Source organism: Osmerus mordax, chromosome 21 (assembly GCF_038355195.1).
Source record: "Osmerus mordax isolate fOsmMor3 chromosome 21, fOsmMor3.pri, whole genome shotgun sequence".
Lineage (NCBI taxonomy): Eukaryota > Metazoa > Chordata > Actinopteri > Osmeriformes > Osmeridae > Osmerus > Osmerus mordax.
Window position 1 is genome coordinate 5,281,072 of NC_090070.1, and position 16,450 is coordinate 5,297,521.

The window sequence follows — 16,450 nt, forward strand, 5'->3', positions numbered from 1 at the left end:
CAACTGTATACGTGCAGAGGGACTCGATTCTCCTGAATATGTGCCAGTGTTTACCAGGCAGGTGTTCCACTTAATTTAATAATAATCCCAGTGTTTTATTGCAGGGTGCACTGGAATTTCAGGGAAAGGTACACAACCTTTCACCAATCTCTATGTTAACTGGGTGAGTGATTTATATGACAGTGGTTCTTTGTTCCAAACTAATTAGATAACTAGTTTTGATCACATTATCGATTTATATTAGGTGTCTATGGTATGGGACCATAATAATGTAATAGCCGTCTGTAGGCTATAACCAGATTTCATACCAAAACAGACCTACTGTAGTCTACAAATGCCTTTTGACCTCTTGATTATGAGAGCACTGTATTTAATTGGCATTGTGACAGTTAGGCTACAGATTACTGTTTTTTAAATGTCCGTTAGGTCTTTTTAAACGGTGGGCTTGCAGTATGATAACACTGAACACACATCAGTCTAAAGCCTCTTTTCAAATTGCTGTTATTTAAGATTAAGAATGGGTCCAGTGGCACCGAAGCTTGCCCTGCCCTCGTTGTGCTGACGTCAGGGGCTGGGTTACTTTGGACTACGTGTGAACCGAAGTTCAGGGGAAAAAGGGCACGGCGCCATGCGACTCGTCCAAATCTTCACTATGCGGCCGTGCTACACAACTATCCGGCAATTAGGTGTATGGATAACGAAACCCGAAAGAAGGGTGGTTTAACATGTGTGATGAAATTGTTTGACTGGAAAGCAGGGAGACTCCGTTTTTGCATGCACTGTTTTGGACACTTCTAAAAGTGCACTGTTTAGCAGCGTGTGAGACGAGGTAACCGTCTTTGGCCATGCAGAGGGACAGTGCTAAGAAAAGCGGGGAGGATATGGATCGGCAGTATTGTGAGCTTTGTGGTCAAATGGAAAACCTCCTCAAATGTGGAAGGTGTCGAAACTCTTTCTATTGCAGCAAGGAACACCAAATACAGGACTGGAAACGGCACAAGCGGATGTGTAATGAGGCCAAGAAACCTCTATGTCAGCCCCGACCACCCGATCCACAATTGCCAATTGGAAATGTTAAGGCAGAGCGAGAGCAGTTGTCGATAGAGAAGAGCACTGAGCAGAACAGTCTCTCACAGAACCCCGCGAACGCTGGACTTTCGGAGCTGTCTACTGACGGCGAACCAATGAAAGATTTGATCACATCAGAAGCTTGCTCCGGTACCTACAGCCGAGAACCAGAGGAAGATATTAACCACAATAAGCCTAACGGACGAACTAAACCTTCTCCGCAAAAACTGGCAATGGAATACATAGTGCCATGTATGAATAAGCATGGCATATGTGTTGTTGACAGTTTCCTGGGAGAAGAAACAGGACTAAGTGTATTGAAGGACGTGAGAGCCCTTCATAAGACTGGTAAATTTACTGATGGCCAGTTGGTCAGTCAAAGAAGCGACTCATCTCAAGATATACGAGGTGACAAAATAACTTGGATTGAAGGAAGAGAGCCTGGTTGCGAGAAGATAGCTTTCCTATTGAAACGCATGGACGAATTGGTCGGACACTTCAATGTTAAACTGGGAAACTACAAAATACACGAAAGAACGAAAGTAAGTAGCTAAACCCAAGTGAATGAGTTTCGTAAAAAAAAAAAAAGATTTCTCAAACTTTGCTTTCCTCTTTAAATGATATATTTGCTGTCATAAGCCTATGTTGTATAATAGCCTATCATTCTTCATTATAATCGATATTTTGAATGGGCTAATTGTCATTATCCCTGTTTATTTCCAACAGATTTCCAAATGTGCAGTTAGATTATAATACTTTCAGTCTCATAATGGCAATCATTGTGCAGAAGACTAGCCTACTGCATCAGAATCAGAACTTACAGAACTTTTTAAGTTTCATTAAAAAATATATATATATATATATCGTGAGCACGATATATATATATATATATATCTCGTGTATCGATATTTTTTTTTAACGTATTGATACGTATTGTATCGTACACCCTGTATCGCGATACGTATGGTATCGTGAGCTGAGTGTATTGTTACACCCCTACCTTTAACAGATAAATACAAGTATTGTTTTTCCAATACTTATAATCAAAAAGTCGAGTGAAAGTAATCACACTACATATTCACATTTGGACACTTGGCAAACTGGTATATCTAATTTTACAGATAGGCCTACTAGAATCAAAGACACTAAAATAGCAAAAGCTCAAACTTAACAAAAGTTGCCTACAATCAATGTATTGTCCATGGAATTGGTCAATTCCCATAATCAATTTGACCTCAAATTTAGTTTATTATAGCCATCTTATAGATTTATGTTTTTTTTTTTACATTTTGGATTTAATGTTAACAATAGAAGGTAAAAGTGAATTTGTAGTTTGATATATATCCTCAGGTCAGGTTTAATGAAAACATGGAACATGACCTTAAGGCCAAAACATACCAAGAAGTTGGGAAAAAACATTAAGGTCGAATTGTTTTGCCTCCAGTTTATCATTTGATTGGGTACATTTATGGGTGAAAAGGAACCTTCAGACTCACTTTCTGGCCAATGTAATGTGTCAAATCATTTTCGACCTTATGTCAGATTTCATCACGTCAATTTTGAATCAGGATATTTGTGAAAGCTATTAAGATAAAAAGTAAAGCTCAGTTAGATTTATAAACAATTCATTGTTAATACAAATATGAATACAATGTATTTTCAGAATTTTTTTAAGATTTTTTGCTTTTGTTGTGAAAATGGTAATTTGCTGCCTGGCTCTCGTCCCACCACTGAATCAGAATAAACAAGTACTGTAGTAAAAGGCATGAATATGAAATTGAAGCCCTGACAATAAGGTAAAAACATATAAGAACTGGCAAGCAGTATTTGAATGAAGTGTACAGCTGCCTGTAGGACTGTGAGCGATGCATCTTTCTGAGAGTGACGTGCATGTGAGAGTAAAGATCAATTCTGGCCAATGAGTAGACAGGAGTAGTCAAGAGCTGGGTTGGTGTGTTTTGGACTCCTATTTATTCCTCATTAACCCTGTTTAGTACACATCCATCCCAAAAGAAAATTATTCATGGATAGTTGTTTCACTAATAGAACCACTGACATGCGTGTTCTTAGGGTCATAGCATTGTGTTCCATCTGTTCCGTCTTTTGACTGTGGCCAATTTTTAATTACAGTTTTAGATAACCATACCATATGCACTGCTTTTAACTTGGTTCAACAAGTATAATTTGCTTTCATTAAATACAATGGAACTATATTGCCTTTATGAGAAGAAAATCAGCATTTATTCCACATTAATGAAGCATACATGTACAAAAAATAGCTTGAATGTTTGCCAGTGAGGAGGCAGATCTAGGGGTTTAAAGGTAGATACATAAAGCCCTGCACTGCTTTCTATTGTTTGGAACTCATAGTAGATTTTCAACATTTGCTTCCTAGTAGAGAAAACCCTATGTCAGTGAAAGGCCGTGTTTACGTCAAGTGAGCAACACCCTCCAACCCTAACTTTAGTGACACTTTTTTTTTTCGAGAGAAAAAGAAAGTCCTGGAATGATGTTTGTTCTTTTCTTTATAACCAACTGCCTGCCATGTTCTTTTGGGATTAAAGTATGTTGTCTGTTGCTGTTTTCCTTCTCAATAGCCTACACACAGATTTCTCATAATGTGACTTAAGTTTCTTCTGTCACACCTGATAAGTAGGACAACAGTTGATAGTTCAATGACTGTCTGGACTCATGTTTGAGATTCTCTCTTATCGGTTTACACACATACACAAGCACACACAAAGCTAAACTTTGTGTTCCACGAATACATGTGCTTCGAGACCCTTTCTGGTCACGCAAGCTCGACATTCAAGGTCCATGAACCTGATATGCATTTTCTTTATAGGGAAATCACTCACCAGCTCCTCTTGGAAATAGCTACTTTCTTCTGTGATTTATAAGACACTTTTTAAAAGTGCTGTTTACATTATGAATGCAAATAATGTTTATTTTATAGCTCGTTCAGGAGTGTAGACAGACAAATTAGAATGGGTGTTTTTTGTAAATCTTTTCCCAAACTTTGGCTGACATTTTTGAGACACACTGACTTAGAAGAGGTATTTTCAACTGAAACAACTAGACGTATAGTTTATCCAGAGTATGCTGGCCATTACAAATGTATTGGACCTAAGAAGTTCTCATAGCACCTGGTCAGTTTTGTCAGCCTTTTAGTTTATCTCCATTTGGCCAATACTCTAAACAGGATGGAGGATTAGCAATGAAACTAATTCCACTGCTGCATCAGCTCAGATCAGAAACACAACTGCACCTAATCGACCGAAATGATGACACGGTTTTATGTTATTGACATGTGTTGTGCCTTTTCTGGTTTAAAACATCCTGCATTTATACCAAAGAGACTTGTATAATTTCAAACAAAAAGCTGACTGATAACATAGATAAATACATGTACACAATTACTTATTCATAAAAAATGACTTTTAGACCTTAGTTGAGATCAGCATTTTCAGGTACCTGAAATCATTTCCATATTGGTCATTTGAATACAAACATTCCTTTACTCTGTTCAAAAGGCCTAGATACTTGTTTTCCCAAATAATATTGTTTTACTAAGGACTCATTAAAATTCCAGAAGTCTTTTGTTCTGATTTTTCTCAAAGACTTTTCAAAAAGATTTATTGTCAGTGACTAATTGATGTAGAGAACCATGTCCGGGAGCCATATAGATTAATTATGCCATTCTGGCTTGGTCTGGTAGCACTGCTAGTAGGTTGACCCTGGCAGGCTCAAGGAGTTAAAGGCTAATGGGCACTAAAATGGCCATTTAGGGGATGTAAACAAAGCAGACTGGGAAGAAGTTCAACTCCTAATGAGGAGACAGGCAGACACCCAAGTAACTTGCACGTTGCCTTTTCCTGAAGATGCCAAAACCTCACACAATACTCACATAGTAATATTGTATTCTATTCCAACATTCTTGTCTGCATTCTCGTGCTTTTCTGCCAAAACCAGGACAGAGGTCTTGAATATCTGGTGTTGTGATTAATTGGCTGGAGTTTTATCCATCAATGGTTTCATAATGGGCCCACAGTGGGGTGGAACAAATTAAGCTTAAGATTCAATGCCTACTGGGTACATGTGCGTTTGCCAAAGGAAATAACAGCATGATAGCTTACCATGCATCCATACCTTCTGCATTTTTCTCTAAGAATACTACAGATTGCAGTGTTAGAAGCATCGCCTGTCAGTCCCTTCAGGTTCAGCTTGGAGTTGAAGGTCAGATACCGTTTGAATGTAGTGTCAGCTATCTCAGGGCTCTCAGGAGACCTCTTGCTCACCTCCAAAACAATAGAAGTTTGTGCATGGGTAATGTCATTAAATAAATAGCGGTCGCGTTTATATTTTGTTGATTGATTTGGACTTTTTAAAATTAAGTTAACTGGTGATTTTCATTGTTTGTATTGTTCACCTGCTAGCTAAATTGCACGTGGCTGTTGATTCAATAGCGATTGCTGAACGCCCTTTCTCACCTTTGTATTTTAGGTGCATTATTATGCTGAAGTAGTTACACTGCATTAAGATAATGTAATTAATAGTGGCTTTATTGTTATTATTTACTAAAGAATGCTTAGCCTATATGTCAAGATCAAATTAAGCAGACTAAGCAGGGGTTGTTGTTCGGACAGACCTGCCCCCACTGCTAAAAAAAATCCTAAAGGAAACACTGTGGCCATCTAATCGGTTTGCGACCCCCCCCCCCCCCCCCACTACCACCACCCCCACCACCCCTCCTCCCTTCTCTCTCTCCCCGACTGGAGCAAAATGTGTTTACTCCTCTTCCAGCGGTCTTCACTACTGCCGGGGTCAGTATACGAGGAGCGCGCAGACAGCACCACGCACCACACGTAGCAAGATCATTAAAATACAGCCTGTCTGGATGCACTCCAGCTACAGCCCAGTTTAGCTCAGTCTTGTTTCCAGCTCTCTAAAACGGCCGCAGGGTTATAGTGAATGAAGGACATATATACTATTTCAATTCTGTCTGTACTGTGTATACTAACTATTTTGTTTGCCAACACATAGTTGGATGGAAATTGGAAAATTCCATGCATGAGATGACAATGCCCAGGCTAATCGGTGGGAGGTGGAGTCACTTCGATTCTTTAACACAGCACTCACACAGTGCGAAGCACATCTTTTTTGCAGACTCAGTTCCCTCTCTGTAAAGTAAATAGAGGAAGGATAGGAGATACACAAATAAATGTAAGGTTGTAAGGTTGCTGAGTACTTTTAAAGGGGGTGTCAACTTTCTGAGAGCACGGTAAGTTAGGACACATACGACACACATGCAACAGTATAACATACAACAGTGTATGTTGATTAAAAAAATATTGAAAGAGAATTGGTGGAAACTGCTCATATTATATACTATATTAATGGCAGGGTAGGCAATGTGGTTGAGAAGCATTTTTTGTCATATTTGCCAAAAGTAACTTCACATCTTGATAGCAACCAATATATCTAAAGGTTTGACGGTAATATTAAATTCCGACATCTGTGGGCGTCGCAGTACTGTAATAAACACGACCAATCATTAAGGGGTACCTTGACTATTGATTGGTCGGGCTACCTATCTGTGTACCTACCTGCCTGCACGCACTCTGCCCCTCCACTCAATGCTCGTTACTGTAGTTTTGTGGGAGTGGCTTTGAAGGGAGGAAGTGGGATATTTTAGTTTGAATTGTGTCAAAAATAAACTAATAAATAGCTAGCTTTGCGCACCTTGCCTACCTTGCCTTTAAGTCTCAAGCTAAATAGACCTATCTTTTTTGTTTTTTAACAAAGAAGTTCTTGACAGGTCAAGAAAGCCCAAAAGGACAAAAATATTCAACACATACAGTACTACACAATATACTAGCAGTGTAATGTACATGTATTTCTACCCCAAATTCACGGTACGGATGTCACGATTCAGTGCATGTCACAGGTGTTTCTAATTTATGGAAATGGGCTAAGAGGTTGATCAGATGAAATAAGCAAAAACGCTGCAAAATTGTTCCTCATCTGTCTGTATTTTATTGCCAGGAGTTGGAGAAATGCTCGCAGCAAGCTAGCTAGATAGAGCGAAAACATATATTTGAAGCTTGTTAGCCATCTCATTTTTTTTTCACTGGTCAAACTACATTCAAAGCCTAGTTCCGAAACATAGTGCTGTTGTATCGGGTCACCTGGACAGCGACATTTGTTGTGCGTTGTCAAAAGATTGAATGCATGCACATTTATTCATTAACATGTTGATCAATGTCACTGCATCTCTACTGAAACTAAAGTACCCACTTTATAATGTATTGTTGCTTGTTAGCTAGCCAGCATTTAATCCATAAAGAAAACTCTTTGAAACTAGCTGATTCAACAACTGTGTCAGTTCTATTTCGTGCAGCTCTGCCCCATAGGGGAGCTCTGCTCTTAATAGTTTACCCACTGTCTAGTGCAACCAGTGACTGAACATCAAATGTATCAGCATTTGTCTCACACAGGTGCCCTATATAAGGGGGTGATAGCTGTCACTCATCCTCCCCAAAAATGAAGAGGGGCTGTTGGTTATTCTGATATCCCCTGATCAATTTTGATTTTGCTTCTGTACTGCGTCTGGGCTAGAGGTACGTAAGTCAGATGTCTCCGGTTTACTTTCTACCTGTCCAATCAGCGAACAGAGGGAGTTGCTGAGAACGATGACGTTGTGCGCTAGTTTGTGTTGTAGTTCCGTAATGGTTTTCTCTTCCGTTCTCACCAGCCTGAGTCCCTTTGCCGAAAGTGCGTCAACACCCTGGGCTGCTGCTTTGTCCTGACTCGTCTTTGTTTTTGTCTGTACGTGTGTCTGTGTTTTTTTTCACCCTCGCACCTGCTAGTAGGAAAGGGCTAATGGCTGCAATCATGGCATGTTGATTGGGGTCTGTCATCCATAGCGTGGCATGACAAGCCTGTGTTTCGAGGTCACATTCACTGTTTCGGAATCTAAGCGGGCCCCTGTGTTGTGAGGGCAAAACGATCTTGATGAGTTCAACAGAAAAGGAAAACAATAGCGGTGTTGTCCTTATTTGTCCCAAGGTTCTATCCTTGGAATTCTTGTTCACTGATAACTATTTACAGCTCAAAGTGTGTGGGCTATGGAAAGGTTGTACATACTGTCCATGGTGTCCTTGAGCACACACATGAGTAACACACTCTTATTCTTTACCATTTTGTCACCAAACACAACAGAAAGACATGTTCATTCACACAGTTGGACCCCAGCACCATTGACCCATTTTGCACATCCTTCCTGTCTCTTGATCTCCCCATTTTTGCGTGCAGGGACTCTCTTAAATAACAGCCGGGGGATTTCCATACCCCTCCCGTCCTCCAGGTTGATTTACACCCAAAGGAAGTGGATCTCGGCCGTGATCGCAGAGCGCTACGCACGACATCCTGGAGGTTCCATGCCCCCCTTGTCCTCTTTCTCCTCTTTCTCCTGTTCCCCCTGTGGCTACTTTTCCATCACCTTTTCCAGATTTAAAAGAGATCATAGAGGGGCTAACAGGCCACAAATAAACAAGAACAAAGCCAAGCATTTGGGAGGAGGGAGGGATAAGGAGGCTTGACACATTCTGACCCTAGCAACTGTAAGAAATGTATTTTTCTGAAGTATGTTTGTTCCTTCTTTCCAATGGTGTGAGACAATCCTATTGGGGAATTTTCCAGAATTGTCACTCAAGTATGCCGCAAAGCCGCAAAGCACAATATTGTTGTTGGTTTATACAAAATTAAGATGTTATTATGTTGGTTGCAAGACAGTATATTAATTATGACAGAGAATGTTTTACTTTTCTTCTATTTCCTGCCTCCAGTTGAATAGTATGTTTTTGTGTATAAAAATAATGTCAATGGTTATCATGTTTTTTTCCCTTTTGACTCACAATGGAGGGGAGAAAATTACTTTATGCCAATGGTAGTCAGTCTACTGTTTCTTTACACTTTTAAGGGTTGAAGTGAGTCCATTCCTAATAGATAAATCAAACATACCAGTTGTTCAGATAGTATAAAATGTAGAGGGCAACAGTCTATTTTGTTAACAATGGACTTGTGCATAAGCAGCAAGTAACAAGAAAATGCTTGATTTTGCTAATTTGGTTGATGACTAACGTGTTTTTGCAAATAAATAATTGTCTGCAGGGCAGATGTAACCAGAACAGACTCGGATCCAAATGCAGAGGTATTCCCACCCACATATGTAGATAGATTCAACAGGGTTGTCCAGGAACAGGCAAAAGTCGGTACACAGGCAAACAGGGCAATAGAGGTTGTTCAGAATCGTGGTCGGATGACAAGCAAAAGATCGATATCAGAAATGGACTGACAATTCAAGAAAAGAATAGACTTCGCAAAGAAGCTACGAATTACAGGGGTTTAAATAGCAAACTAAAATGGGTCAAACAATCAACAGGTGAAACCAATAAACTCAAAACTCGGGGAAGCAGAGCGCAGCCTCTTTGCAGGCTGCGCAGAGTGCGGAGGCATGACAGCTGATTTCTTTATCCTTTGGCTAGACCTCTTTCATGACCTCTTCTAGGTCACACATCTGACATATTTTTTGCCAATCAGTATGTAATGCACATAGGAAGACTGAGCCCTTCCGTTCAATTCAGTTTGATTGGTTTGCTCCTCTCCTGTACTTCCGTCAATCTTATCAAAAGAGGGAAAAACTGGTTATATTTAGCGTGAGAATCAGACAAATCTGCAAGCTCCTGTTTGGTCTGTCGATGTCAAGCTATATGTTAAACATTAAGACAATTTGTTCATTGGTGTTTTAAGGAAACACACTTTTCAAAAGTATTTTTTTAATGATTTTCAATATGTACATGATGTCAAACATCATTATTTTGTGATTAAGCACTTGGACTGATATTTAGTTAAGATATCAGAATCAGAATGGGATTTATTCTCCATGAAAGTTAGCACAGACAAGGAATATAGATTGAGATATGTTTCTCCATCTTTTATTTTACAGTAATGCTACTATTTAAACAAACCCCAATTGTTAACCAAACCTCTTCCTCTTGCTAGGCGATGGTGGCGTGTTACCCTGGCAACGGGACTGGCTATGTACGGCATGTAGATAACCCCAATGGAGATGGTAGATGTGTGACATGTATATATTATCTCAACAAGGACTGGGATGCCAAGGTATGTAAACAGAAAAAATACAAAACAAACAATAATGCATTACTTAGATCAAGTGTGACCAAACTGACAAAACTACAAAATGCAAACACTTTCCTTTTCCACAGCCAAGTAAGCCAACAAGTTAGATGGAAAGCTATTGCACAATTTGATGCAATGTTTGTATGTATAATCTTTGAGATTTAATCACACCTTATTCTAAATGTAATATTTAAATGAAGCAGCGCCTGTACCCCTCACTCAAATATTACAAATCAGTGGATTGGTGTGAGAAAGAGCAGGTATGAGTTGTTCCCCAAGATTGAAGGATGTATTCACCAAAGAAGCCCATTTAAAGTACCCAAATCTGAAACCCACGTCACTTTGTTTTTGGCTGCCTTAATATTCCAGGCTAGTACAGCGTACTTGTCCTTGTGAGACGTCAAGTCCCAGCAAAAGATAATAATACTGGACAGATCATGCTTTTCAGATTGTTATTATGTTGCTATTTGTTGCTGAGTGCACATTAGTTTTGAGCATAAGGGTTGTCTGAAGAGCAGACTTTGATGTGTCAAAGAAGTCCTAGGGTTGTTACACGATTATGCTCATAAGAAATTAGGTACTGCTTATTGAGGTGTAACCTAGCACATTCTCACTATTAGCTATCTGGGCAACATCTGTTGTCAAACACCATTATTCTCATGAAAACTATGTTTTAGCAGGCAGATTTTTTTCTGTTGGATTATCAGTTTTTATGTTTTTGTGGCATGATTGCAGTGAAATCACATGAAACGTGTATGATGCAAAAACAAAACAAAAGTACACGTTATTTCAAAAATTTTAAGTAATTTGTAATGTGTAAAAGCAATGAATGAAAATCAAACTTCAAATTTCTCAATACTAAACTAATCAGAAAGCTCACCAAATACCACCCAAATACCTAGAATAGAGCAGAGAGCACAACAAAGTATATTGCCACATTTCCAGAATTACATATCACTTTTTAATCCACAAACTGATTTTATCCCCCGAAGGTAGATAGTGGTTTATCCATGTTGCCTACACAACACAGCCTGAGAAATTAGCATGCACACACCCTAACCAACAGAAGTACAGGTGCACTTGATTTATTTCCCCTAATGCAAATCAGTGCATTAGGAATCATCTAGACTCTAGGTTAGCAAATCTTGTTAATTATGTCAGGATTATGGAAACAGTATATTGGATGTTACAGTGTTCTGTATTTTTTATATGAGTATCTGTGCTCCAGAAAAGAGGGTTATGATTGTCTCTGAAAATATTTAATTCAGAAAGATCAACATTTGAAGTGTGTATAGAGTTAAGATTAATTGAATGAAAAACAGGGTTCCTATCAGATTTTCCCATCTCATAATTTTGGAGAAACCATAATCTTACCTCACAAAAATGTGGTCCTTGGTTATGGTTGTGCAGATGCTATAGTCCTCGGAACAGGTCAGACCCTTCACAGAAAACACCCATTCACCTTTCCACCCAAACATTCCTGTTGTGTTTTTGTAGAGGGGCTTATTTGATCTACATATGTGTTCATCTCACATTCCGTTATCTTTTTCATGTGTGTGTGCACATGTCTTTGTGTGTGTGTGTTAGTATATTGGTGATCTTTGAATGTGTCCTGAATGCATGTGTGTGTAGAACGAAAGAAGGGCTGCATTAATGGTTTTAGCAGAGCACTCTAGAGAGATACGGGTGTTAATTGCTTTTGTGTTTGCTTGTTTTAAATTCTTGGCAAACAAACAACGCCCCTTAGGTCTAAAATACACATGGTTCTCATTCCACCCAGGCCCGGTTCCAGCCCACTTTAGTAGAAGGGTTAATGAGACATTTTGGGGGGGGGGGCAAAGAAATATTAGTACGGGGGTCGGGGGGCATCCTCCGCTGGAATTTATTTTTACATTTTAGCAGTTTGAAGCTTCAATTTGGTGCAATCTGAGGGAACGTACACTATCATGTACGTTTTAGATGTTTCCCTGCTCCAACACACCTGATTCTAAATGGTCATTATCACGCTTCAGGAGAGCTTGAAAACATCCCATATATTTGAATCAGCTGTGTTGGAGCAGGTAAACAAGCCCTGAGGGTTGAAGACCACTTATCAATGTGATGCAATGTACACCAATGGGTTGAAACCTAGGTAAGAATACCTAGCTCCTCTTCAGAAAGAAGAGGGAACAAAATTAATGAACGGATACAGGACGAGGCACAGTACAAAGCACACATACACGGTGTGCTTTGTACTGTGTACAAAGCACGAATTAACACCACCAACACTCCACCAAACAGGTCTCTCAAGCATTTTCTCGGTATGCACAAAAAAACAATGTTTCTGTTTCTGATTTATTCAGGTACTTGGGTTTAAGGTGGGGGGTTAGAAGTGGTGACTTTCTATAAGGTTTCCATTAATGTACAGACATAAATCAATTAAGATGAATTAATCATATTTGTGCTGCAGGAACATGGAGGTCTCCTGAGGATTTTCCCTGAGGGTAAGGCTCAACTTGCGGACATCGAGCCCAAGTTTGACCGCCTCCTGTTCTTCTGGTCAGACAGAAGAAACCCCCACGAGGTGCAGCCATCTTACGCCACCAGGTGAGCCTTTTAGGCCCACAATTGCACATTTCAAGGAGTTTGAATGGGTTCCATATGCATGGATATGGCAGAATCCATTTATTTCAAAATGGTTGTGGCCGGTCCGGTGTATTTTGTGAATTTTGGACCAAGGACTAAGAGCTTCCTCCAGACCAAAGTCTTTTTAAGAATAACCATCTTTGGGAGGAATATTGTTTGTGTCACAAACAACCTATACATGACATTTAGACATATTACGAATTTGGTCTTTGTCTGTGCAGATACGCCATTACAGTGTGGTATTTTGACGGTGAAGAACGAGCACGAGCCAAGGAGAAATACCAAACAGGTAAAACCTTGTTGGTTTTTAATCCTGCAGATAACATAAAATAGAACAGACATTTACTCAGAAGTTTTTCATTCCTGAGATTGGAAATTCTGTTCGTTTTTGTAAGATTGTAGTTTCTTTGAAAAGCTTGGTTATTTGATGCATGTTAAATAAAATTTTGGGGATGCATGATAACACGGAAAAAGGTTTTGGTTATATTGTTCATGGTAGCATGCATTGTGTGAGCACTGTACAGCTGTTGTATGTACAACAAGAGCTACTTACAAGTTGTTGGTTGTAGTTGACTTGTTTCGTTGCCTCCTTTTTGTAGTACATACTGTTATGAGCATTGATGTAAATATGTCTGCATCTGTTCCCACTTCAATGTATTTTTCTATGTAGGTGCTGGAGAAAAGGGAGTCCAGGTGGAGCTAAACAAGTCTTCAGATCTGAGCTGATACAATAAAGAGAAAACGAGTGTGGGTGGTGGGACACCGATGGACCTTACTGCATACATCTGCTGAGTGGGACACACTCGGAAGGATGAGAAGAAGAGACAGAGGAAGTGGAGAAAGGAAATGAAAACTAGTTTGCTTTCTGAAACCTTCATGTTCCACATGGTGTTCCACACACACACACATAGTGACGTTTCTGGCCATTTTCGAGATCTGTACCTATCTCCCAAATTGTCCCTCCCAAAGGGTCATCTTCAGGGGAAATAACTCATTTTAATTTAACTATTATTAACACAAAATACATTAAAGCGTAACAGCAGATGTGCAAAAAAGGCCTCATGGCCTCGCCCCCCCGCACCATCTAATTTCACTCACAACACATAAATAAATGTTAATGTGTGTGTTATTTGTTGCTTATTTATTTATAAGGGGCGGGTGGGGTGACCACCTAGTTTGCCTATGCCTAGAAACACCTCTGTACGCACACACACAGATCCATAATGACCCTGAATGTTCCATCATTGTACAGCAGGGACTCATTATTGCCCAAGCTTCTCTATGGTTTATTTTTTGCTTTGTTACATAAAGAATAATTGCAAAATTGTGTGTAATGGAAAAAATATAGGTAGTCCCCTTAAAGACAGTGAAATTTGAGTATTTTGAGTTAAGTATCAATACAGAGTACAAGGTGATTTTCTTGAATTAAAAGGTACATATGTCTTTAACTCAAACAGTTTTGACACACTTCAGACAAATAATATGATTATGGAGGTTTTGTGGTGACTACTTGACAAAGTCACCACATTAACCTGACTGACTTTCACATCTGTACACTTTCTGTCTAATGCTGGCACGTTAAAGTACAGTGCTGATGCCTGGTAACGGAACACAGGGCCAAATCATACTGACCTGTAATTGTGATCCATCTGTTTTTGCAGACATAACCTCAACCGTCACTGTTGTAACTGTCACTGTTGTAACCGTTATCGTTGTAAAAACCAAAAGCTGATTCCAACTACAGTACCAACTGTGAAGTGGGTTTTCTGTGTAAAGTAGCTTTTTAATTAAATCAGTCAGGTTTTATATGAGCAGTTTGAGTCAGATATTGTATTTGTTGTGTGAATGTGTGACAGAGCGACAAACAGCATACACAAAAAATTGCCATCCAGCTGTTCTGAATCTGTTGTCAAATTCTGGCCAGCAGTATTTGTCTAGCATCTATAAAACTGATCTAACCTAGATGATCCGACTCCATATCAGATACCAAATAGTACATTTTGAAGTTCATGTGAAAAAAAATCTAATAGTAAGTGGTGATTCATTTATTGGGATTTAACAAGAACATTGACAAAAAAGAAAACAGGATTGTCACCAATTTGATAATACATAAATTAATCCTCTAGCTTTTGGGAAAAGTTATTGGGAAGCAATATACTATACATTCATTGAACATATTTGTTCTCCTTTTTCAATGTATTGTTATTGTTACTGTATCACTGTTGGTGTTACTGTAGATGGAAGGTCTCTCTTAAATTAAATTAAAGGCCCTCTTAACCTTCTCGAAGAAGCCACAACATTTCGGGCGAGAATCCATTTCCAATCTTCCTAATTCACCCTTTTTCTCTTCCTTTTCTTTCTTCTTCAGTTCCTTTCTTTCCTCTTCTGCTAACCTTTGCATCTCTTTCCTTTCAAGATCTTTCATTTTGCGTTTCTCCTTCTCCAACTTTATTTTAATCTCCATATTTCTTTTCTCTGCCTGCTCCAGTTGCTTCTTCTGTTTCTTCTCCATCTTCTCTTGTGCCTGCTTTTCAGCTTTCTTCTGCTTTTCTATCAACTCCCTCTCTTTCTTGGCTGGTTTCCCCTTTTCAGCCTTAACCTCCTTCTCCATTTTCTTCAACATCTCACTGTTTAATCTCTCCTCAATAGATGGATCCCGTACTTGCATCTTTGGCAGTCCACTCTCTGATCTTTCCTCCTCCTTCCCTTCATCCCTGAGAATGATCCTCCCATAGTCAAGTCTCTCAGCCGCCTATCAGGGCAAGGGAGATTGGTTATATTGATGGGAACAAAGCTTTGATGCAAGTCAAAATAACGACTATTTGATGAGTTAACCTTTCATGAGTATATTAAACGTATTATACAAATGTTTGCTTTTTTGCCTGAAGACTCACCTTTGTTTGTGCAGCAGACCGGAGGCAAAGCAAACTCTTTTGCTGCTGAACGCTGCTTGCTTCACAAGCCAGGGGAAGTGTTTCCACAAACTCTGAAGTATGGTAGGGTGAACGCTCCTCATCGAATGTATCTTCTTCCGAGGTTTCCTCATCTGATGTATTTTCAGATAACTGCAGGCCCTGGTTGGCCAAGGGGGGGATGCAGCTGTGAGTGGCCCGAGGAAGAGGTGTACAGGTGGGCTGCTGGTCCCCGTGGGAATGCCTGGCCTTAGCTTCCAGGGGTTTGGTGGTGAGGCCCATGTAAGATGTTCCATCTTTACCTAGTGGGAGGAGTGGGGTGGTTGGGGAGACTGGCTGATGGATGGGGGACATGGACGGAAGTTTGATATCCGCTGTCTGTGTGTGACACAAGGAGACTGTTAGCACTGTAGTGGAATACCTAACACAAACTATTCTGGCATTTGTAAATCCAGAAAACTTCGATCTTAACCAATGAATTAAACTTTTGTTTTGCTGGCCTTTTGCTGGCATATAGTCTTACCTCCTCAAGCAGGTCATCCATCATCTTCAACTCTTCCAAGATGGTAGGAGACTTAAGCACCTTTGTGTGAGGTGTCCTGGTCTCTTGCGGATCTCGTTTTTTCTTGGAGGTGTTGAACTCC

The 16,450-nt window shown here is 39.7% G+C and overlaps 1 protein-coding gene across 2 annotated transcripts; it reads left to right on the plus strand.

The window, feature by feature from the left end:
* Window positions 1–646: 646 nt before the first annotated feature.
* LOC136965353 (prolyl hydroxylase EGLN3-like) lies at window positions 647–14,702 on the plus strand. 2 transcript variants are annotated; one of them, XM_067259473.1, is made up of 5 exons: window positions 647–1,610; window positions 10,132–10,251; window positions 12,719–12,855; window positions 13,116–13,183; window positions 13,565–14,702. In XM_067259473.1, the coding sequence occupies exons 1-5, from the start codon at window positions 846–848 to the stop codon at window positions 13,618–13,620; spliced, it is 1,146 nt and encodes a 381-aa protein (XP_067115574.1). In that variant the 5' UTR covers window positions 647–845; the 3' UTR covers window positions 13,621–14,702. The 2 variants fall into 2 exon arrangements, with proteins under 2 accessions (XP_067115574.1, XP_067115575.1); XM_067259474.1 differs by having other exon boundaries at window positions 13,579–14,702.
* The last annotated feature ends 1,748 nt before the right edge of the window (window positions 14,703–16,450 follow it).

Bases quoted from the DNA above. Each gene is read 5' to 3' on its own strand.
- LOC136965353 (XM_067259473.1), top strand. From the start codon at position 846: ATGCAGAGGGACAGTGCTAAGAAAAGCGGGGAGGATATGGATCGGCAG. The intron at 1,611-10,131 runs GTAAGTAGCTAA...TCCTCTTGCTAG, and splicing joins AAATACACGAAAGAACGAAA to GCGATGGTGGCGTGTTACCC. The intron at 12,856-13,115 runs GTGAGCCTTTTA...TTGTCTGTGCAG, and splicing joins CAGCCATCTTACGCCACCAG to ATACGCCATTACAGTGTGGT.